Raw genomic sequence first — 26,127 nt, 5'->3', positions numbered from 1 at the left:
TTTCTATCTATTTTTCCCTCTTGTTCTAACCCTTTAGGACAATTTTCTTTAATTATTTCTTGTATTATTGTATTAAGATTATTATTTTTTTTTTTGGTCATAGCTTTCAGATAATCCAATTATTCTTATGTTTTTCCCTTCTTGATGTTTTCTCCAGATCTATTATTTTTCTTGATATGTCTCACATTCTTTTTCATTTTTTTATTCTTTATATTTTGTTTTATTATTTCTTCATCTTTTGTAACTTTGCCAGCTTCCCTTTGCCCAGTTCTAATTTTCAAAGGAAAATGATAGTTCCTATGTGTAATGGGCTGAGGCTTGAGTTGATGCACTGAGGTCCCAAGCATGTGAGGCTAAATAGTCATTGGATGCGGTCATCACACTATGACTGGGACGAAGGCTACTTCCCAACCTGGCTAACCCTGTTAGTTTCAGAGGAACTAGCCTGGAGATGTTTATATTTCACCTAGGCCAAAGGGCCAAACACATCTGTTCTGGTATTTTTATGTTTTTTTTCCTAATTGCCCCATTTGGTTTTAACCTACTCTGTGTTTGCCCTGAGTTCAGTTTTGTCTTGTTTGTGGGGAAAATCTGTAGAGCTTGGATTTTCTGGCCTATTATACCATTTCCCTTGAATTCTTTCCTTGGGCATTTTGTCTGGCTCTGTCCCAAGCTTGGAATGCTCTCCCTTCTACCTTGTGATTATTGACTTCCTAGGCTTCTTTAAATTCCAATTAAAATAACATTCTACAGGAAGCCTTTTTCAACACTTTTTATTAATTCTAGTGCCTTTTCTCTGTTATTTTTTATTTATCCTATATTTATCTTGCTTTGTGTTTTTTGTTTCCATGTTGTCTCCTCCTCCTCCTCATTGTAAGCTTCTTGAGGAGGGACTATCTAACACCTCTTTTTGTATCTCCAGCATTTAGCATAGGTGTTTAATAAATGTTTATTGATTGATTGTCCATACCTATTCTGGGCCCTAGCTATTTCATAATCTCTCCCTTCATATAACCAGTTGAGTTCCAATTCCACATGATATATTCCTGTACCAAGTTTTAAAACATGTGAAAATCCTGGTTGGAGTTATGATATATCTTACAACTCTGTTGGTACCATTGTCTGCTCTGTTTGAACATAGAAAACACATAATGGGTAGGTAAAGATGGCAAGAAATGAAATATATGCCTTTTAACTTCATTATCATAAAAAGAATGATAAAATAACAATCTGGGAAAGGGGGCTCTAAATAGTATTTATCAGACTTAATGTCTCCTGGCTTAGTAGGAGACTCAGAGGATTCCACTCCATAACAAGAAGGTAGTTGAATAGATTAAAGATTTCTGTTTGATTCAGCTTCTGTCTTGATCTAAAGGAAGAAATTTTGTGTAAAGGTTCTGTGAGTGTTCTTTCTGAACCAAAGAATTCTTCTATTCTGATAGTACTTCTGTGATCAACAAATCACTTAAACCTTTATGCCTTAGTTTCTTTATAAAATGAAGAGGTTAAAATCAGGGACCTCTAAGTTCCCTTCCAATTCTAAATCTATGATCTTATGATATGTCAAATGAAGAAAAAAACAGGTTTTTCTAGTTCTTTAAGAATTGTACTCTCCTGCCCCCAACCTGTTGAGGTGTGAGAAGTGAGGGTTGAGAGATCCCCTGACAACAGTGGGGTTCCCTGGCTGGTAGAAGGCTTTGCAAAAGAATTCCCAAACCCAAATGAATATAGGCATGAGGTTTGTGACAAAACATGACTTTATTATATTAAGAAAACAACTTTCTTAGCAGGCAGAATCCTGTTAGAATTTGCAAAAGTCTGGGCACACAGCTTTTGGTTATATTGGGTTTTTTTGGCCTGGAACCAGGAAGCATTTTTTTTCAGTCCAGTAGAGGGTAGTGATTATTCCCCAGGCCAAGATCTTCAATTGAATGGGATTCCTATCTGGGAGTTTTCCCTATGAACTGGAGCATGGGGCCCCTCCCAGAGATTGGAAGGGTTTTGAGATCTTTAGACTTTCTCTAACCCAGGACCTCCTTTGCCCCCCATAATCTCAATTTATATCAGATAGACTCTGATTATCATGGCAGTTTTTTCCTGTGGAGCAAATGCTGAGGTGTACCTCCTATTTCTAAGATAGGATAGAGGTAGGACAGTGCAGGTACAGTGTTAGATTCATATTTTTCAAGCAATCACTTTGTTGGTTAGTTTTAGTTTACTTTTTTTTTTAAAGTTTAGTTTGTTTGGTGATGGAGAGATTAGTTTCATTTAATATAAGGACAGAAGATTTCTTTTTTTTTTTTTTTTTAAAGAAATAAATCATTTTTATTCTCCTGTAAATCAGAGATTTCATGTAAAATCTACACCTGAAAGCTGGATGTGAAAATTAGAGATTTGTAATCTTTGACTGTGTTTTCTTTAGGACATAGGATATAGAAGCAAAATTGGTGAAATTAGTAACTAGTTCAAGAATAAAGGCCTTCTGTCTTTTTACGTCCTGTATGAAATTCCTAAGGGTAAGGAATTTGAGAAACAATGGAATCTGTCCAAGATTGGATTACAGGAAAAGAGGCTAAAGAACTAGTCTATCTGTGTATTCCAAGAGAATGTAAACATGAATAAAAATAATTTTATACTTTGTATGTGTATCTCTATTGCCTAGGCAAGGACGAGGCACTTAATAAACAAATAACAAAATAAGCAAATAAACAATAAACAAATACTTTTATTGATTGATCTGAGAAACATTTGAAAGAAATTGAGGGTGTTTAGTATGGTTAAGGGTGGAGACATACTTTTGATAGTCTATCATATAGAAGAATGTATTAATACTTTATTTTAATCTCATATATCTGTCTTGACTTTTATTTATTTTAATTTTCTTGAAAAGTTTTCATTTACCAAGTACATGGAAAGATAATTTTCAACATTCACCTTTGGCAAAATTTGTAGTGTTCCAAGCTTTTTTCTCCCTCCTCCCTCCTCTTGTTGAAAACAAGAAATCTGATATAGGCTAAACATATACATTTTCTAAACATATTTCCATATTCATCATGCTTTGAATATGTGTCATTTTAAAAATAAGATGAAAAGGTGAAAAAAGAAAAAAAAAAGCAAATCACCACCAACAAAATAAAGTGAAAATATGTTTTGATCCATATTCAGTTTTCATAGATCTCTCTGGATGCAGATAACTCTTCTAGCACAAGTCTATTGAAATTGCCTTGAATCACTTCATTGTTGAAAACAGCCAACTCCATCACACATAGTCTATCTTTAATGAGTACCATGGTATGGTAATGTGGAGGGATGTGGCAAACTCTCTAGGAGAAAAGAAAGGCCCTCTGATGGGTTGCTTAGGAATTCATGAGGCAAATGAAAGATATCATATACATAACTGATTTATAGAGTGGGTTGGTGAGTTACAGAGACTCTATGTTCTGTGATGAGATAGTACAGTTTGACTAGAAATAAAAGTTTATGTGTTGGAGGAAGAAAAGGGAGATAATATGAAATATGAAATAATGTTGAAAAGGCAGAGTAGTAGCAGACTGTTGTACATCTTGAGTGCTAAACAAAGGAGCATGAATTGATTTGGTGGGCACCAGGCAGTCTTTGATGATTTTTGAACAGAGGAATGATGCTGCAAGATTTAAGTAGTAATACTAGCAAATCTATGTATAAAAACAACACACACTCATTCTTGCTTTATTTCATTGATCCATATTTTGATCTGGTACTCTTAAAACTTGAAAATAATGTCAGCTACAGACTATCCTTGCCCTTGCTTTCAGTCTATGTTGTTTTTTCTGATATTGGCTTATTCTCTTGCCTAGTAGAATCCTTTTTAGTTGGATAAAAGATAAACAACTTGCTTTTTTGCATGTTAAGAAATTTTACTAAGTTTTGTAGAAGAACCAAATATCTATGGATTTCTAATCATAGACATAGGACTGAAGTTCTGATCAGACAACTTGAGTTGATATCTTGGCTCTGGCTTTGTGTAACCTTGAACAAGTTATCTTATCTTTCTAGACCTCATTTTTCTTAGCTATAATATGAAGAAGTTGGACTATATGACCTTTTGGGGGTCCCTTCCAGTTCTATTATGAGCCTGTGAACCTACTATTCAGAAGTTCATAATGCCTTCCTTATGCTATTGATATAACTAAGTATGCAATTGGTCCAAAACATCCAGTAGAGAAAAGTAAGATATATTGGTTAGGAAACTGAAGTTAAAGTTATGTAACTTGATCAAGATGATGGAGCTGGGATAAATGTATTTTTCTTTTTTTTTTTCTCTTAGAGGAACCTGTTCATCCTTATTAGACTTTAAGTTGCCTATGATACTATATGTTATGAAGATAGATACATATACTTTTGATTTATCCTAAAGAAGTCGTTTTGTTTTTAATAGATATTGACATTTTGAATTTTTATATCACCCACATTTCCTTTTTTCTCTTTTTAAAAAAAATTCTGAACTTAAAAAAAAACAACACTATATATAGTTAATATTTCCATTATATGCCATAAAAAAGAAAAACAAAGTTGTACTGAATCTTTATTATGTATAGCTTAATGTCAGAAAAACTGAGGGAAGAAAGAGATTAGGTTTTTAATATTTTAATAGTGGAGAATTTGGATAGTGAAGCCAGCTGGCTGAATGGGACTCTTGTCTCAAAGCATCTAGCATCCAGCAAGTAATAAAAGTCACCCAGAGACTTTTATAGGACTCTAGTTATCAGGGAAACAAAGGCAAGGAGGGTTAAGGGGCAGAACACTAGGTGAGTGAAAACTCCAGGGAAGGACCATAATTTTTTAATTCAGACAGGTTGGAGGTCAAGAACCTCCTTGTTCAACCTTGTTGAACAGGAGTCAGATGTCTGAGACAGGAGATAATCATGCATTTGAAATAAGCCATCTGGAATTTTATGACTCATTAGAATGTGAGAGTGGCCAGAGTTTCGAGGCCCCTATTCTCTCAGTCCCAATGGGGCAAAGAAGGTGGGAGATGGCCACCAGGCAAACTGAGACAGAACAATTCAGGGAAACTGAGGTATTATAGGTTTTCTTTTGAATCATATAAAAAGTTGAACTAGACTTTTCAAAGCTATCCTTTTTATTTGTGATTCCTTCTGGCATGAAGTCATGATTTTAAATTGTTTTTCTTAGGCTTTGCTGGAGACCATATTTCGTGTAAAAGTGATCATAACAGGTGATGCCTTTGTTCCTGGGGAGAGAAGTGTTATTATTATGAATCACCGGACAAGAATGGATTGGATGTTTCTGTGGAATTGCCTAATGCGATATAGCTACCTCAGATTAGAAAAAATCTGCCTCAAATCCAGTCTCAAAAGTGTTCCTGGTTTTGGTAAGTTGGTCACATATTTTGTTAAAATAAAAAATGCATGGAAGGCAAATATATAATAATACTTTTACATGATAGCTTCACTTGATAATCGAAGTTCTATTTAGACCTTAAGATCTTTTCCATTTTTTCTGACTAATGTAGACGCTGGGAACATAATATGTAACTTTGTTTTACCTCTGGTAGACCTTTTCTTCTCAACTTGTGAGAGGATAACGGTGATTCAAGGAGACTGAGAGGCAATTGTTGTTCTCTGACCTCCTTACTGTGAGGCAATTGTGTCATCTGACCTCTCTCCTCTTCCCTCTGCCTCCATTTTCTTTCATTTCCAATCCACAAGGAACACACCTGTGTCAGTAAAGGCTGCCCTGAAACTCCCTCAAATGTCACAATCTGCAGCTGTGGAGGTCTCAGAGAATTAACCTGCCCCTTCACCCAGGCATAGTCCTTAACACGTAGAAATCTTTTTTAGATTCTTTTCCCATAGAAGATTGCTTTTTATTGTACTTTAAAGAAATCTTTAAATAGTGATAGAATAAAGTTTTTACAATTTGCCAAGTTTTAAGTGGTTCATTGGTTGATCAATATTGTTTAGAATAGCAATCAACTGTGCTTTAACTACTTTCTATATTTTCTTTTGTATAATAAGTTGGTCAGCAAATAGTCTAGACTAATAAAACTTAAAATCCACTCTAGTAATATAAAAGTCTTTAGTAAGCATAAACTCAATGTCAGATATAATTTAAAATTGTTTTTGTTTTATACAGTGTTGCTGCTGCTTTAGTCTGTATACTAAATTTTAATACCCTAAATTATATCATACTAGGAATGTTCAGACAATCTTTTTTATTTTACTTGAGGAAAATAGGACCATCCCAACACTGAATATTAAGTATAATCCCTCCTTTTTTTGAGGGAAGGGGTGCTTAAAAGCAATCAATTTGAAAAACAAAGTGCCAAATTCAGCAATTGCTATACACTGTGGTCTTTATTATTTTCCACCTATCTTACTCTTTATCTTCTCACTGCTCTATCCTATTCTGAAAATTTTGCCACAGAAAGCATTATATATTTGTTGTGTTCATCATTGGAATGTAAACTCATTGTGAGTAGGAATTGCTATCCTTGTATTTGTATCCTCAGTTCTGTGCCTTATTGATTCATTGATTCCTTATCTGTTCCAATAATTTTTTTTTCTTTTTTAAACTGTTATCAAATGGTTTTCATAATTGATTATTGGTTTGGGATCTGAAAGTGCTTTTTCCTTATGCCTCACTAATAGTTAATAAAGGGGTTTGTGGTTTTTTAAATGTTTCATTGATGGAGATATTAAAATCAGTTGATGAAAATCAAGTTTTTTACTTAACTATATGCATTTTTATTTGTTTGTTTGAAGTACAAATCTCATGAAGCAAGGTTAGCATCTTTAGATTTGGCACTAATTGTGGTAAAATACAAAGTCTCACAACCTTTTTTTTTTTTTTTTTTTTTTTTTCCCTTGAGACAATTGGGGTTGTGACTTGCCTGGAGTCACACAACTAGGAAGTGTTAAATGTCTGAGGTTAGATTTGAACTCAGGCCTAGTGCTCTATCCACTGCTCTACTTAGCTGCCCCAAAGTCTCACAAACTTGGAAGAAATATATTTGTGGCATCTTAGAACTGAAAGGGATAGAAATGGTTGACTAATTTAACTCCCTAGTCTTTGTATGAATCCTGTAAGTCAGGCCATTTGGGTATTTATAACAACATTCATGGGCGATACAAAATTATCAGCTGATAGAACTCACACAATGGGAGATTGTTGTACCTAGCTTTCAATTCATCATTGCCTGCAGTTGCTCACCCTTTCTGTAAGTTTTTGCTTTTCCTCCTATTTTTTTTTCCCTTTCCTTGCTACTCTTCTCCTCCTTTGCCCCTATCTATTCAAGTCATCAAATACTTTTAATTCTTTTTTTAGGTACTATCTTTCAATTTATTCTTTCTAGTTCTGCTTCTGCCACTCACTTCATGCCTTTTATTTCTTTAAAGATTCTAATTATCAGTCATACTCCTATCTTCTGCCCCTCTTACATCATTTAGGTGTCACTGATTTACCATTTTAGGGCTCTATTGCCTAGTTTACTCATACCTTTAAAACCTACTTGGGATTAATCTAAAATGATAAGAAATTTTTTAGTGATTACAAATTTATCCTGCAGATGGATAGGTTGCTTGGGACCTTCTAGAAAACTCCACTTTCCTAAATGGCACAAGTGGACCAGATTTTACCTCCTATAGTTCTAGCTTTCTAGACATATAATACACATGGAGCCACAGAACTCATAAAAAGGATTACCCAAATAGTGTTCCTAGCACCATCTAGAGGCCATGTCCACAAGACTGAGTTTCAGACTCAGCATTACCAAAAAACCATGAGTATTGTTTTACTACATTTTTAGTAGAATCACATTAGCCATTGACAAATACTAGTGCTTGATAGAGTCTCATTGCTCCCTTATATTAAGTCTTATTGTACCCAGAAGTGTAAAGCACTTTAGCTGGCACTGCCTTCCTCACCCTGCAGTGTTCTTTCAAGCAGAGAATATATAGCTATTTTCCTCTTATCAAAGACATTGCTGGCTGCCCCAGCTACATGCCACTGCATAATTAATGCAATCTTGCCTTATATTCCTGCCAAAACAGTCTTTCTGCCAGATTTCACACTGCCGGCAGGTTAAAATCCAAATTATTTCTTCGTGGCCTGATTATAACCTATATTCCTTCTCTTATCTTTCACTATTTACCCTTCTGCTGTAACAATTAATACTGTCCTTCAAAGTGGCTTTGTGCTTTTGTTTAAATGATTTTTATGTAAGCACGTAGCTGGTGCAGTGCTTTGGAAGGCTTTCTTTATGTGCTCAAATGTAGCCTCAGACAGTAGTAACCCTGTTTACCTTGGTTTCTTCATCTGTAAAATGTGTTGAAGGAAGTGGCAAACCACTTCAGTATCTTTTCTTAGAAAATTCCAAATAAGGTCGCAATAAGTCAGACGTGATTGAAAACTACTGTACAACAACAACAAATCTTCCTCTTATTCTTATCTCTATGAATATAAATTATAACCTTCTATATATATAGGATTCAAGATGATACCAGTTTGAAATATGTATCACCCTCTTCTAATTTCTGTATAATGTGACATCATGATAGAACAGTAATATTGCCTTGTGATCTTTTCTTTTTGTTACTTTGGCAATACTATTTGAATCTTAGATTAATATTAAAATGTTCATGCCTTCTTTTTTCTCTAATGAGATTGAAGTTCTTTATAGGTAAGAATCTACAAAACCAATCATACTGTAGGTATTTAGTGAATGTTTACTGATTTGATGGTTCATGAATGATAGGATCATACCTCTGGTTCAGGAGAGACTTTGAAGCTTGACTATTTCTTTCCCTTCATTTTACAGAGGAAGAAACTAAAATTGGGGAAGGTCAAGTGAAACTTGTCCAATATCACCTAGATAGTAATTGTCAGAGATGGGATTTGAACTTGGATCTTCTTGTTCCAGAGCCAGTGCATTTTTTTGTACTGGGTAACATTGAAGAAATGCTAAAGATGATAGTATTAATGAGAGAAAATCTTAGCCAGAAAGTGAAGATTTTTAGAGAGCCTAGAGAAAATAGGGAGTCCAAGAATAATAGGAATAAGAACAGCAAATAAAATATTAGGGCATGCTTTAAAATAATACTTAATGTGGGAATGAATGTTGAATTTATCAGAAGAAAATGAGGGAATGGAAAAAGATCTGATGCCTAACTGTAAGGTTAGCAAAATTTTAATCTTAAGCTAAATATTACCTCCAACTATCCTAGATTCTTCCAGCTATTACGTGGAAACTATTGGGGACCTTTATTGCCATTTATAACTTTTTTAGCCTATAGGCTTTACACTCCAAGTAGATGATTACATACCATGTGTTCAAATTGTAATTATCTGGTTCAATTATTAATGACTGTAAATGCTGAATTCTTGATTTATATGAACAGAACATGGAGAAGATATTAAATGATAGCATTTCAAAAAATAAGCCAAAAAAACTTGAAATTAAAAATATTTACTCGAAATGTAGGAAATAATAGAATTTTTGTATGTCAAGGTAGAAGAAAAATCATTATGTGTTAAAGCCGCAGTTAGATGATTTTGTTTATCTTCGTGAAATGTATTTTAAGGGAGAAGGGAGCATTGTTTGGCTCTTTGTGTCTCTTTTGTGTCACTGAATTTTGAAGAGAAAATTTGGCTGTCATTGACAGTCAAATTGTAGTTTTCTGAAATGTTTGCAGAATCTTGTTAAGAATGTACAGTTTTGAATTTAAGAAAATACAATTAACTTTTGCTTTGTACTCCAATAGAGACAGATACACAGACACACACACACACACACACACACACACACACACACACACACACACACACACAGAAAGAGAGAAACACAGAGAGAAAGAGACAAAGAGAATTAGTTTGAATTGATTTGAACTAATAAGAGGATAGAGCAAAATCTATTTGCTTGCTTATTTAACCCTAGGAAATGCTCTTATCATTTGCACCCACCCAAGGAATCAGTGCTTTGTAGTTCCTTTGAAACAGCCATCAATTAGTTGAATTTTACCAGCTCATCACATGTTATTAATGAACATACAAACATAGGAAAATGTTAGCATGGACAGTTCAAGCCTCTAGGGGATATGTCCTTATAGTGACCCTAATGCAGTTAGGTAGGGTCATTAGGTAAGAGGGATTCCTGTTTTGAAAGTACAATAGTGGTGCTCAAGAACTTTCAGATCTTTTTTATTTGAAAAAGCATCCTGTCCACTTAGTATTTAGTAATAGCCTTTAATAGTACATTTTGGAAAGTGGTATAACTTAATCATAAGTACAACTTAATGTCCAGTTGGCATAGATGTAATTCTTTGTGGGGTAAGAGTAGAATATGAGGCATAAATAATTAAAAGGATAGAAGTCTAGTGAGGTGTTATTTGATCATTCAGAAATCATTAATAGAGGTTGTCTAACTCTTATAATTTAGATGTATTATGAGGAAGTAAAGAAAGCATGGGAAGAAGAGTATATTAAGAGTAGGTATTGAGCATTATTTTATAATACACAAGTACAAAATGTTACAAACTATATATGAACAATCATCATGGTTGATTCTTTGTGAGAATTTAAATGAACAACTGGGTTGTTAAGGAAGTGAGGTATGGAAAAAGTCATGGACAACAACTGACTAACATATTGAAATAAAATTTCCGTTAATATAACCTGATGTCATCAAATTATGTTGTCATAATGATTCTTAAATTGTTAAACTGCACCATATGATTATGAAATCCAGAGAAATTATGAATTCTAAGGAATATAGATAATATGAGACTGCAGAGCCTGAAACATTCTGTCATTCAGTCTCAGTTTCTAAAGGCATGTAAAAGATAAGAGATGTATTTTTAGCAGTTTCTGTGGTAATCATGGTAGTGGGAAAATTGAAACTAGGTAGGAGTCTCTTCATAAAGTTAGCATTACAGAGAATCACCCATTTGCCAAAATTGTGAAGATTTTTGTTAAATTAGATTTTTATAAATTTTTGGACTTGTACTTCTGAAGTTTTTCACTTTTTAGACATTTGGTTTTAACAAACATGACCCAAAACAACTTATTTAAAATTTTTTTCAAACATTGTCAGTACACTGTAGGAAAGTTAATTATTAGTCAAGAGATAATTATGAATTAAAAAAAAAGATAATCTACTTTTGTTCAGCAAAATATTCAGTTTTATCTGTGATTATATTTGTAAAGAACTGACAATTTTAAATGTAAACAAAAATAAAACTGGAGCTATTATATTTGTAGTAATTTTAATTATGGTCTTTTACTAAACAGAATGGTATTTTCTGTGTAGAAAAAAAACCACAATTCTTATTAAAACTTTAAATTTTCTATAAAAGGAATGCATTTCCTTTCCTCACCACCTTCTCTTCATTCCTCCACACCTTTTATTGTATGTAGGAAAGTGTAAATAATACAAATTAAATTACTTGCCAAAGAGTGTGTGTGTGTGTGTGTGTGTGTGTATGTGTGTGTGTATCTTTCTGTAAATCTGTCTGTCCATATTTCCTCTATCTATCTATCTATCTATCTATCTATCTATTGTGTGGGAAGAGAAAATAGTAGAAGAATGGGAGATTACAATGTATTAGTGAGCATTAAGGGATGAAATCAATCTCCTTCATATTTCAGTACTTACAATTCTCAGCTTAGGGCAGACAATGCCCCCTCCTCTCATGGCCTGAGTAACTCTGCCCTAACTGCACCTATTGCCAGATGGTGTTCAGTGCCTTTAGAGAAAAATCCCTGTTTGCATTCTGACCTTACAAAGCAAGAACTATGTATTTTTACATTCATTAGTAGTTTTAAACACAGCAGCTTAAGGTATTCATGGGGTAGAACCATGATTTATTGAGTCAAAATCAATTATCTTAATTAGATTAAAAACCTATTCAACAGAAGTGAGTGCAAGGAATAATGCTGTAAAAAATTACCCTGGCATGGGTTCTATCAATAAAAAGTTATTTAAAAAAAAAAAAAGAAAAGAAAAGAAAACCTATTCAGTTCATTCAAGGCCTTTTTGAAATCATTCATATGCTAGGCCTCTGGTGAGTAAAAATGATAAGGGAGTAGGCTAGGGCAAGAATTGTGTGGCATTGTGATTAGAGAAACAGACCTGGACCTGGGAAGACCTGAGTTCAAATTTGATCTTTGAAAGTTACTAGCTGTGTGATTCTGGGCAAATCATCTTTTTTCCTAATTTTTTCCTTCAGTTTTCTAACTTGTAAAATGAATTGGAGAAGGAAATGGCAAATACTCCAGTATCTTTGCCAAGAAAATACCAAAGTTGAATCTCACACAAATGAAGAACAACAAAAAGTGCAGATTTTCTCTTTCAAAACTGCCTTACATTTCAGTCATTCTCAGCATTTACTCATTTCTGTGGCTTCTCTCACAGAGCAGAACTGGACAGATTAAACATGCAATCACTTAGGTAAAACCTGAATTATAATATAAAAAGAAATTAATTTAAACACGTCGTAGAATTCCATCATAATGCTATATAAATTTTGTGCTGAAATGAGCCAGCCATATGGTTTCTTGTCAGATGGTCAGCTAAATTTGGTCATCAGAGTCATGTTGACATGAATCAATCAACTCTTACCTGTAGAGGGTCACAGTCAGTGGGGGAATTCTGGATAAGGTATAAGACCCTTCAGCCCAGAGAGAACCTGCTAACAATGTCTGGTTGGGCTCCCTAACTCCCCTAAGGGATCTCAGCCTTCCTGAGAAGTCAGGAGGCAGTGACAACCTGTGTTGAGATTGAAGCAGGGTGATACTAGGTGGCAAACTACAGACAATAGCAAGTTATGTGGTCTCACGTGCTCATTGTTGGTTTTGTTACCTTATATAAAGGGGAAAGCCCTTGAAAAATAAACGGACTCCATTTTTCCACCATCTGGAGTCCTGCCTCATCACTTCTCCACTAAGAAGGTATATTTTAATCATTTCGGTGTGGGAGCTCTAGAAAACAACGGTATGTCACTCCAACTTGGGGGCTCTAGAAAGCAGACTCAATATTTTGATCACTTCAGTTTGGGAGCTCTAGAAAGCAAAACACAACACTTACCTAGCCTCAGAGATTTCCTATTGAATGTATCCATGTATGGTTGGGCTGTGATGAAATTATCAAATGAAAGAATTCATAGAATAAATACTAGTACATATAAATACTATTTCAAATAAATATATATTCTCACAAATATGAGAAAATTTTTGGACTCAAAAATAAATCAATTAGTGGGAATCCCACAAGTTACTATTTACATTGTTTGAATCTGTGCATTTTTTGTGCTTGTATATGAGAAATGAAGGAATGTTATTAACTCAGAAACTTTCTAATTCGTGTACTCCCTTCTTATTATCTCTGCTTCCTGGCTTCTCTGACTTCCAAAGAAGCCTTTTTAATTTCCCCTTAATTCTTGAAAGACATTATTGTTAGTAACTAATGATTTGGGAAGATCCAGAATTCTCTTTTCTCTATCCTTATTTCAAGACCTCAGTCTCTAAAGTTTGAGCTAACCTTCTCTTTTATACAACCCCACTCAACCTTATAAGGAATCAAGACCTTTTGTAAAAATGCCCAAGGCTGGAGTGATCTGGGTACATTGATAGTCCAGGAGTGACATTGTCCCTCTTTGCCCCTCATTATAATGTTAATTTTCTCATTAATTGTTAACCAATCAGCATTGAATACCTTCCTTTTGAACACTTTTCTTCTTGAGGACACAACAGCTATGAGCCAGCCTCCCCAATTGTCTTTGGTTTAAGAGACACCAAAGGACCATTCTTTTATTAAAATGCTAATATTATTAATAAAATTATTAAATACCCAGAAACTATATCTCTGTACCCTTTTAAAATATCGCATTCTAGCGACTTTCTTCTGACGATTATTTCCTATTTATACTACTCTTGTTTGTATGTTCATAGTTGTTTACAAGTTGTCAGCCTGATAGATAGTTCCTTGAGGGGCAAGGACTCTTTTGCCTTTCTTTGTATCCCCATACTTTTCACAGTCTCTGGCACAGGATAGATGTTTGATAAATGTTAGTTGACTGATTATTGTATTGACTGACTGATTGTATTTCTGCTGAGTATATTCAGGTCATATAGTTGAAAATAAGGTATGATAGAAGGATAGATCTTGAAGCGCTTTTATGGTCAGTTAGTCCAGTCTCTTCAATTGACATAGGTGTATGCTGAGTCCCAGAGTGGTCAAAGGATATGACCAAGATTTCACACACAATAAATAACAGGCAGTATTTAAACCCAAATTTTTTCTACCACACCACACTGCTTCTTAATTAAGATATCATCTAAATTTGTAACAGTAAGGCAATTAATTAATTAAAAAGTTTATTTTTTTAAAATTGGGCAATATGACATTACAGAACATAAATTGGTATTGATAGCAGCTTTTATCATGTCCTAAACATTGACCATGGCTGTTATGAGACTCAAATGAAATACTGAATGTAAAGCACTTTGTAAACTTTAATTTATATATAAATTTCTATTGTTGTTGTTCATTATTGTTTATTATTATCATTCTATAGTCATCATTCCTCTAGTCTGGTGATGTCTTAATTCTCTAAGCCTTTTGTTGTTCTCCTGCTGAACTCAAGCAAGCAGTATTTATAGTGCAGTACAAGAGGATACTGGCAAATATTTAACAAATAGGCTGAGGGTAGTGGTAAAAATGTGAGGAAGCATACTTTTTTTAAAAAAGATTTTATTTTATTTTATTTAATAATAACTTTATATTGACAGAATCCATGCCAGGGTAATTTTTTTTACAACATTATCCCTTGCACTCGGGGAAACATACTTTTAAGTTTAATTGCATTAACACTTGTGTAGGTTAGACAATAAAAAAATAAATAAATCAGCTTCTAATTTTCTGAGGTGTAACTGCTTCCTTTAATAATTAAAGTCAATTTACAAGGCTGTTAGAGCTGATATTGACCTCCATGTTCTCTTCATGTAATGATTGTAAATATTCTTGAGATTCAGTTTTGCCACTCATTTAACTTCTTGCAAATGTTGCAAAAATTATTGAATGAAGGGAACTGGATAGCCATAAGTTAAATGAGCCAGCCTGTAACCATCTTCTCTCTCTTTCCCAAATTTTTTGTTGACAGGAAGTTTTTTGTTTTTTGTTTTTTTTCCTGAGGCAATTGGGGTTAAATAACTTGCCCAAGGTCACACAGCTAAGAAGTGTTAAGTGTCTGAGGCCAGATTTCAACTCAGGACCTTCTGACTTCAGGGCTGATGCTCTGTCCTACATCACCTAGCTGCCCCCTTTCCCCAATTTTTTAAAAAGGAAATTGGTATTTTAGCCAGAGGGAAGGATATAATGAATTCTGTTAGAAGGACAGTATGGTATAATAGAATGTGCTAGACTTGGAGTCACTCAACTAAATCAAACCTGGAAAATTTGAAGGAACCATGATTTCATCTTTACAAGTACTACTTGTTTTATGTTTGGGTGTTCTTTTGCAGCATGCCTAATAGGGAAAATTTTTAGATGACACTGCATATATAATCAATATCAAATTGCTTGATTTCTCAAGAAGTTGATTTATCAACAAACATAATAAAGATATGTCAGGTAAAGATGTAAAATGAAGGAGATTCCAGACAGAAGGAATAGCATATGTGGGTAGAAAAATATGAGGTGTGTTCCAGAAACAGCAGTTTGATTAAAGTGAAAGAAGAAGCAGGAGGAAATACAGCTGAAAAATTAAGGCCAGAACTCTAAAATAATCACTTACAACCAAGTCATGGGGATAGCCTACTCTAGTTTCAGGGGTCCCATTTTTTTCCTTTCATTTTTCCATTCATTAAAATTCTCTTCCTGGCAACCATGGGATACTTTCTTAAAAGTTGTTATTTCAGTTGTGTCCAAATTAGGGACCATGTTTGGGATTTTCTTGGCAAAGTATCTTTTTCCTTCATTTCCTTCAGCTCATTTTACAGATGAGAGAACTGAGGCATATGGAACTAAATGACTTGCCCAGGGTTCCACAGGTAGGAAGTGTCTGAGGCTAGATTTGATCTCAGGAAGAAGAGTTTACCTACTCCAGATCTAGCACTCTTATCTACTATATCACCTTGCTGCTCCCTTTGTTTAATATTAATACCAATTTTCTACATTACCAAAACCTAAAGTATTCAGCCAAGAAATTCTGTGGCTGTAAGAGCTATATGTGGGACAGTGACCGTTAACCAAATTAAAATCAGAGACTCAAAGTAAAAAAACAAAAATAATTTATTACCATCTCATTAGAAAGGGCAGCTTCTCAGGACAGCAGAATCCATATAGGAGTGCAAAGCACAGCTGCAAAACACAGGTTTATATAGTTTATATAGTCCTTACTCCCTTTTGACCTTTTCTCTCATTAGCTGGAGTACAATTTCTAAAAATGAGGTAAGAAAACCTGAAGCTATCAAATGCTCAATCTAGTCCCTGCTCCCAAGAAACTTCCATTCTGGTAGGGGTAAGATTGCAGTGGAAAACTAGGGGCAAAGACTAAGAGATTTTTTTCACATCTTAGGCCATCACCCCTGATCATGAAACCCAGTCCTTGCCCCAAGGAACTCATATTCTTACATTCTTTGGGGGAGCTAACATTTCTTCCTCACCCCTTTTCTCCCCCTCTCAGCTCTCTGATGTCCCTGTGGATTTCAGTTTTTCAATTTAAGTTTCATTTCTCCAATTTAGTTTTTATAAATGTGGAAACCAAATAAATCCACTTCTCACAATGGAAAGTATGACATAAACTACTCGCTGTATTTTTCATTCAGATTTTGCTGATATCCTACCATAAAGAATGAAAAGGTAGATCATGCTCCCCACTGCTCTCACCTTGACTCCTGATGTACACCATTCTCTGCCCTGCTAATTTTCTTGGCACCATACAGAATGTCAGTCTTGTAATTCAGATGAAAATGGGACCTCCTTCAAGGTGTGGCAGCAAAGAGCTAGAAGAACAAAGAACACTTAAAGAAATTATTTTAAAAATTTAATTTGATGGAGAACATTTACTGAAAAGATACTAGCCCCAGCCATAGAGAGCAACAGTAAATGAGCAAGCAGATAAACATATCAACTTAAGACAACAGTTTTGTAAAAATAAAAGCTCATTTGCAAAATGTCACCAAAAAGGATAATTAGAAAATGGAAAGTGATAGATTGGTATTAGCTCACTAAAGTGAGAGGAAAATGAGCCTCTGGAAAGCTTGGTGTGTGATCTACCTAAGCTGTATCATCCTAAAAGCATTTGTAAATGAAGTGAGGATAGTAAACAGACATGAAAGGCAACAACTCCTTAAATTTTTGTAGTGATCTATCATCATCACTGAATAATTGGCAAAGGCATTTGCTAAGTTCTTACTTTGTGCCTATCACTGTGTCATGGACTAATGGAAGAAGAAGACAATTCCCCTTTCTAAGAGCTTAGATGTAGAGGGCTGAAACTATTGGGTTGATGCACTGAGATCGTTACTGCTGAGCGCTTGAGGCTAACTACTGATTGGACAATACTCTATGGGCATATGCTTGGAAAATGGTCCTTCCCGTACTGGCTCAATGATTGGTATACAAAGGATTGGATGAGGAAGTAGGGGGTGGAGTAAGACTAGCCGGGTCTTGGTGGTAGACAAGGGAAAAGGAAGGTCGTGGAGATTCTGCTTCCATCCTATTCAATCCTGAGTCTAAAACCAAGAATAAAGATGGACTTTTGCTTATTCTGACTCCGGCTGATTCTGGGGTATCCTGGGTGCTAGCGCCGTCGCTACACTTATATTCTAATTAAGAGACACAAAATATTTAGCAGGATTCAGCTTTGGACTTAATGGAAATATGCCTAGAGGTCTTAAGGCTACAGAGGCAAAGGAGATAGCAAGGCTCAGTAGTACTGAGGATATTTTGATAGAGCTCATGAAGGTTCTCTTATTAGTCTGCGGTCATTATTGAAAGAGGAGTAGACCTAAGAGTGGAGTGGGGATTCTGGGTTCATTCCAGAACAAGATGTGTGTGTGTGGAGGGGGAGGGCAGGGATCACTCTAGCCAGGAGGAGTGGAGAGGAAAGAAGCATTGTCAGAAAAAGGAGCACTGAGACAGAGGGAAGCTTACTTGGCTTGGCCTGAGTCCCTCCAGTTACTTTATTGCCAATGGGTAGTTGGTATGGGGGGAAGAAGGTGGCCCACTCATCATTTAACAAAGGCATAGATTCCAAGAATTGGTCCCCATTATGCTCAGTTCTGGGTGCTGGGGCATTGATAAGCTGGGCAATCAGGCTGCTTAAAGGTCTTCAGTTTATGTCATACTAGTAACTGGGCATGTTTAGCCTGGAAAACAGCAAGGTTATGCTAATTATACTCAAGTATTTGAGGATATGTGAAAGAAGGATTACATGCGTTCTGTTTTGCCTCCTTTTGTATCTCCAGCACTTTGCACAGTGCCTAGCACATAGTAAGCATTTAATAAACAATTATAAACTGACTGACTGACCTCAGAGAGCAGAACAACCAGGAGCAGTGGATAGAAACTACAAAGCTTTCAAATACTTTTTAGTTGTCAGGAAAAAAAATAATTAAGAGTGAAATTATTTGCTTCAAGAAGTAGGAAAAGGTAGTTGTTTCCCCCTCTTTAGAACACTTCAAGCAGAAATTTAATGATATATTGTCAATATATTATATTAATGTTGGCGACGATATTCATGAATGACACACCAGGCCAAGTTCTTTTCCAATTCTTAACTTCTTGGAATCACCAATTTGATTTCTAACACTTTAGTGCGTGTGAGAAAATGACTAATACTATAGATATGATCAGAAAAAAATATCTGCACTTGAATAAATATAATCAGTAGAAAACTAGTCTAGAGGTGACAAAATTTTGAAGATACTTAGGGACAGATTGTTTCAATATATCTTAAAAGTAGAATATGAAAAGATATTTGACATAACTTTTACCAAAACAATAGCAAGAAGATTTCTACAGCTATGAAACCATACATGCCGGCTCTGTCATCTATCCAGAATCTTCATTAAAATGGTTATACATCCATTATTATATCATTGATGAAAATATGAGAGGGGAATTTCAGATTATTTTATATAGCGGATGTTATCTTTATGGTCAAATAATTATAGGGAACATAAGATCCTACTTTTTTTTTTTTAAATGTATTTTACTCAGAGAAACAAAATGGAACATTAAAGCCTCTAGTTAAATAAGATATCTCCTGTGCATACACTAAGATTATATAAAACTGTGAAACATGATACACAGACATTAAATAAGGTTTACTTTCTGTAAGGTCACAGAAGGTGTCTTACTCAAAGTCCAAGCAAAAGAATGATTTCCAATTCAAGACAAGAGTTTTCTCTTTTCAGAAAGCATTGTAAAAATTACATTGAGCCTTGGAAAAATATAACAATTGCTTTCCCACTGAAACCCATACCAGTGCTCAAGAGATTTGTGTGATATTATCTATAATAGAAAAAGAAAGTAAATTAATATTATATATCATTTAGATTATGGTATACAGCTGGATAGGCAGATTATCTAGTTTTCATATATGTTATGTATATATGTATTTTAATGCATACATGGTGTCCACCAATTTAATGGTGAATGAGTTGTAGTAAAAAGAGATCAAGTTGGATCAGATTGAAAAAAATAGCTTCCTTTACACTGTTGTTCCCAATGCTTGGCATCCATTTCTTTCCTTGCCTTTGAATCTTAGAATCTCTTTTCTTAAAAATTCAGCACAAAAGCCACCTTTTCCATGAAAACTTTCTTAATTTTGCCAACTACTGGTGCCACTCTCAATACCCTGTATTTACTTTGTGTGTGTGTATGTGTGTGTGTGTGTGTGTGTGTGTGTGTATGTATGTATGTATATATACACCCACACATATACATACATACATACAGATATGAATACATATATATATATATATTTTGTTTCTGTTTCCAGCCTTCCTTTCTTCCCTTTCCTCTTCCTCTTCCCCTTCTCTCCCTTTCCCTTTCTTCCCACATTTGTTTGTTTCCTTCCTTTCTTCCTTCCCCTTCCCCTTTTCTTTCCTTTCCTTCCCCTTCCCTCCTTTTCCCTTCCTTACTTTCCCCTTTTTCTTCCTTCCCTTTCCCCTTTCTTCCCTTTCCCTTCCTTCCCATATTTGTTTGTTTCCTTTCTTCCCATTTCCTTCCTTCCTTCTTTCTTTCCTTCCTTCCTTCCTTCCATCTTTCTTGCTTTAATTAGTAGTTCCTTCTGCCATAATGTATAGAATTTAAGCCTTCCAGCTCATCTTTCTAGATGTTCTGAGAGAATAGTTAATAAATAGCAACCTCTCACAAATAGTCTGGCAACCAGATATATACATCATCAGGGTTTTAAAACTTGAGAGAGACGACAGATATTTTAGTTTGTGAGGTAACTTTCCATATGGCTCAGTAAAAGATTCCACTTACAAATACACTGAGGAAAGTGTCTTGAGCCTCTGGCTCCTAGTGGCAAATCACTTGCAAATTATTTTATAGTGTTTTACTTCCTGGGATGGAATTGGGTACTACATTTATTATTTGTACTAATGGAAAATTGTTAACCTATTAATGCAAACGAATGCTTAGCAGGAGACCTGAAATCCTGATTACACTACGTTTATTTTATACAATCATGACTCTTCTTCAACATTTGCTTTACACTGGTAGCAGACATATGTTATTCTGTTTGTCAAAAGGTTGGGAAATAGAGGGAAAAATAGATTGGGAAATAAGAAGGCCACTGCTTTGGAGGCCAGTGCTCTGAGATATATTGACAGATTCTCCTATTATGATCTGACTTCTTTTCAGCATTTATCTTTAATGTCAGTTCTCTAAACTCGTCGTGGAACAGCTCTGACACCTGCCTGATTTCACATATAAGGGTCCAGATTTATTATTCACAATTAATGAAAATGAACTAATTCTAATATAATAATTATACATATTATAAGCTTCAGGGAGGATATATTAAACAACAGCAGTTGGCCATATGAACCTTCAGAACCATTCTGAAGCATAGAGTTTTAGAGGGAATAGAGAGAGGATAGAAAGCAGCCTTTATTTCAGGCAGGATTATTTTTTTGGCAGAAGAAATAAAGCTCCCCAAAACTTTGCTTCTTTTGAATCCAAGTTTCTCTGTATGTTTGGGGTTTTCTGTCTTCCCCTTTTACTGTAGCCCCAGATTTTATATACAAATAAAATGTCCCCATTTTTATGTGAAAAAATAAATGTCTTTATTTTATGTCATTTTATCATTTTACATTATTTTACATCATTACATTATTATGTATTGTTTTATATATATTATATATTATATTATATATAATTATTACAAAATAATTATATTATTTTACATTATTCTACTAATGATGTTTGGGAAAATTAATGTGAATTAAAGTCTAACCAATTCAGTATTTGCTTTTGACTTTCCTTTTTGATAACAATTGTGATAATGATTTTAAGGCATTTTTTTCATTAAGCTCAACATATGTATACACATACACAAATATAACAGAAGTATTAAATAAAAGCAATTGAGGATAAACAAATAAAGCAAAAAATGAAAACAGCAATGAACTGTTTCCTTATTTAGATTTTTTTTTTTTAAACAAGTTTGTAGACTGAATTCTAACCAATTGAAATGGCCATGTATTCTTTAAACCAACATGCCAGTCAAATCTGGCACTAAAAAAAATGACCTAAAGATGGCATCATAAATAATTCAGGAATATTACAAAGATTACATGTAATCCTAAAATGAGTAATTAGCTAAATAGGTCTTACCTATATAATTATAGATGCTTTTCAGATTTCATAATAGGAATTCAGATTTTATTATAGGAATACTAAACAGAGTGATTTAAGAAAGACATTATCTTAAAGGGGATCCTGTGGAGAATATAGAGTATTTCCTGTTTGATTCTAGAGGTAATAGGTTGAAAACCTTTTGTTAGGATAAAAATTAAGTCACATGGTACTTTTTCTAAAAATCTTATGCATTACACTGACTACTTTTTCTCATGTTAATACTCATGTTTCACACTATACCAACAGGGGCAGGGCTTTGGCACTGAAGTTGATCAGCCCTTTTTATACAGGCATACCTGGGATTTTTGAGCCTGTACTAAATAAGCAGATAATTTTTTCTCAAGAGAGGGAGAGAGATATTTTATGAGTACTTGTCATCTAATGGACTTCCTAGGAAATTTCTAGCTTAGTACATACAAATCTATTAAAAAGTTTCTATAAATTGAGGATTTAATTCTCAATACTAACTGTAAATACACACACACACACACACACACACACACACACACCCCCCACATATATTATTATAATTACAAGCCCTCCTGGGTTTAGTTCAGCCTGTCTTGATGAGAGTGTGAAGATGCTATTTGTCCTTCCTTATCAGGCAGAGGAAAACCCCTACTGCCAGCCTACCACCCTCCTGTACATGAAAAAAATGATTTTAAAAAGAACAGAGACCTAATCCTACATGTCCTTCATTCCATCTCATTACTACTTGTTAATAATTACCTTCTTTTTTACAAAGTTTCTAAGCAAGTTCCCCAGAAAGTTGGAGGCAATTTAAATTAGTTTACATTTCAAAGTCTCAAGATTTTTCAGTATCCCTGAAGTTACAACCCCTTTTAAGAGACTATTCATGTTTTGAATCAAGAATATATCCTGATCCCTTAACAACCTCATTTAATTGTCCTCTCAATCCAGTCAGTTTGTAAGTGGGAAAAGAATGAACTAGTTATGTTCCCCTGTCCTCATTCTGAGAGGTTAATAAAAAATCCTGCTATGACTAAGGATAGGGAATCTGGGAGGTATGTTCTTAACTTCATCTGCCTATTTAGATACCTCTTTCAGCTAATCCCTAAATTTCACTCATTCTCCTATCCATCAGTTATTAAAAACAAACAAACAAAAAAAAACCTTTCTCATTTAACTGGGGTTTTGGGGTATTTAGTTTTTATATATGTATTCTGTGTAACATGAATTCTTGAAACAAAATGTGGGATTGTATCTCCTGAAGAATAGGATAAGTACTGTGCAGAGAACAGAATTTGTGGGAGGTAAGGAGGGTTGGGGGTTCTAGGAAAATAGGAATTTCCTTTAAAAGGAGTCTGATAGGTCCCAATTCAATGGAAGTTAATTGCATAATAGAGTACTTACTATGATTGAAAGATAAAAGAAAAACTTACCAAAGTATGTTCACATTCATTGAGAAAGACAAGTACTGGATTACTTTAAAAATTGTCAAATTTATTCTAGGTTGGGCAATGCAGGCTGCTGCTTATATCTTCATTCATAGAAGGTGGAAGGATGATAAGAGTCACTTTGAAAATATGTTAAATTATTTCTGTGATATTCAGGAACCACTTCAACTCCTCATATTCCCAGAAGGGACTGATCTCACAGGTAAGTTGTCTTATGTTGGAATAATTTGATCCAACCAATTTTTTTAAGTGCTTAATTCAATACTCTTAGGTACAAAGGTGAAACTGAGTAGAACTGCAATCTACTAAGCAGAAAAAGACAAATATATATTTTATATATTTTGCCACAATTTCAAATTTGAATATGTTAACTGAATAAGAGAAGTCAAATAGACTAAGATAAAAGAGGAGGGAAACTCTCAGAAAGACTTCATGAAAGATCTTGTGCATGAGATGGACTTTGAATGAATAGAGATTTCAACAGGTGTCTGTCAGGAAAGGAAGGAGAATAGATGGCTAAGAGAGCCATTCCTTATGTGGAAGAAAAAGAGATTCTGATTTCCTCATGAAGAAGCTGAAGCTTATAAAAGAAGTGACTTGGCCCAAATTACTATTTGTTAGTGACAAGTGCATACAGAACTCCTGTCTACCAATCAGATCTAAAGCTTACTAATTTTTCAGAATAAACAGACTGAAAAATATGACTCAATATTTGAAGTGTGTTTTAGAATTTAAAAAATTAGTAGCATATTTTAGAATTAGAGTATAATTTACTGCTAGCATGTTACAAAGTAGTTGTCCAAGAAGATTGTACCTTTTCTTTCCTCATTTTTTTTCAATATTATATGCTTACTAATCATTTATAATTTTATCTAGAAAACAGCAAGGCTAAAAGCAATGAGTTTGCTGAAAAGAATGGACTTGAGAAATATGAATATGTCTTACATCCAAGAACTACAGGCTTTACTTTTGTAGTGGAATGCCTAAGAGAAGGTAAAAATAATCTTTTTCAAAATATATTTGGTATTTTTGAAATATATACCACTAACTCTTAGAATGAAGGTGACTATATTGTATAAGCTAAACTCCTTATACTTAGTAAGTTTTGAAGAATTTCCCTAAGCATGCTTGAAAAATAAAAAGGATGTTCTTATCAAATCGCCCATTTTCGTTAAGTGCTATCAGAATAAAACATAGTATAATATTTGATCAAGACCTTGAGACGTTAACAGATTTTGAAAAGCATAAGGAAAGAATAAAGGCTTTTCGATTAGCAAAACACAAAAACACATATTGTGTTAAGAAAATTCAAAGTGTGTTTGAGAGAAGTAATTAGATCAGTTTATCTGGAGTGGAAAGTTCTCATAAGAAAAGTAGTAGTTGTTAAAATGAGAAAGATTAGACTGTGAAGGTCTTTGAATGCTCGAGTAAGAAGGTTCCATAGCATGGCTTAATAATAAGCTACAGCTTATTACTATGATTGAAAGACAAAAGAAAAACTTGCCAAAATATGTTCACATTCATGGAGAAGGACAAGTACTGGCTTACTTTAAAAATTGTCAAATTTATTCTAGGTTGGGCAATGCAGGCTGTTGCTTCTATCTTCATTCATAGAAGGTGGAAAGATGATGAGTTACTTTGAAAATCAGTTAAATTATTTCTGTGATATTCTGTGATATGGTTAGGGATTCTGTAGTGGTAATTCCTTTTGTGATATGGACTGGGCCATATGGTCCCTGAAGGTTTTTATAATTCTCAAATTCTGAGCTTCTGTGAAGAAAATGATAATTAAACCCTTAGGAAGTGGTGAGATCAACCGAGAGAAAGTTCAGGTAGATAAGAAGTCATAGGTTAAAAATTTGGCTTATAGTCACACTTAATTCATAGTTCCGAGATGTTTCAAGAAAGGAAACTGAAAAAGTGTAATCAGAGAGGTAGCAAAATAAGACAAAAACAATGTTTTAGAAGCGAAGGAAAGAGGAGGAATGTTAGAATAAGCAGTCATCTACTTTATTTACTGTTAGAGTAAGCAAGCATTCATTTTATATGACCCACAACTCCTGAGTATGGTCTGAACTAGATTAAAATGTAATTGGGAGATATTTGACAAAGTTAATAAAAATACAGTAAAACACAGATTACATTCTGTTTTAAAATTGTATCTATGCTGTCCTCATAAATTTTTGTCTTTTGCTTTAGTTTAACACTACCATTTATAGTATGAAAAGCTAAAGACAGAACAAAGGAAAAGAATAAGAAGGGATGAATAACTCAACTTGACTAGGATAAGAATCTAGGGAAAGGCAGCAAAGGTAGCAGAGTGATATGTTCGTCCCCTCTGTGCATGATGACTTAGTACATACAGATATTTAAGGAGTTTGCAATTGTCAGGTAGGGGATATCTCAATTGATCGTGTCTCTCAGATGGTGAGACTGAAAGACCAGTTCTGGTAAGTAGTGGTCAGGAACATTGGCAACTAAATGAAGTCACTAATGCTGGAATATATCCCTATTCATCACAATCCTGGGGATAGGCTGGTGCTAGGATTCAATTTCAAGGGGTGGAGATAGCTCAGCATACTTTATAGTGATGAAGACCCCTGATTCCTAACACCTTGTGGACAGTTCACTTCACTGTTCCTCTCACTATGATATAAGTGAGGTATTATGGCTGTCAATCCTGAGGTTAGGAGAAACATTTCCTTTCTTCTTTTGATGGCCATCAATAGAATACAGGTGCTATAAGTGTTCAGAATAGAAAGAGTTAGAGCAAGAAAGGCTATGTATAGAAGCTGGAATTTCAGGTAGGCCTTGAGTAGGGTAAGATTTAGC

General features: G+C 34.4%; 1 protein-coding gene across 1 annotated transcript in view; it reads left to right on the top strand.

Annotated features, from left to right (window-relative positions):
• Nucleotides 1–26,127, top strand: part of LCLAT1 (lysocardiolipin acyltransferase 1) — a 119,448-nt gene that overhangs the window by 41,640 nt on the left and 51,681 nt on the right. The window contains exons 3-5 of the mRNA XM_051976200.1: nt 5,176–5,374; nt 23,351–23,497; nt 24,172–24,288. Coding sequence (XP_051832160.1) covers nt 5,176–5,374; nt 23,351–23,497; nt 24,172–24,288 — 463 coding nt within the window. The remainder of the gene's footprint in view (nt 1–5,175; nt 5,375–23,350; nt 23,498–24,171; nt 24,289–26,127) is intronic.

The sequence above is a fragment of the Antechinus flavipes genome, chromosome 2 (assembly GCF_016432865.1).
Source record: "Antechinus flavipes isolate AdamAnt ecotype Samford, QLD, Australia chromosome 2, AdamAnt_v2, whole genome shotgun sequence".
NCBI classification, from domain to species: Eukaryota; Metazoa; Chordata; class Mammalia; order Dasyuromorphia; family Dasyuridae; genus Antechinus; species Antechinus flavipes.
Note: the sequence above shows the minus strand (reverse complement) of the source record. Positions and strands in the feature narration are given on the sequence as shown.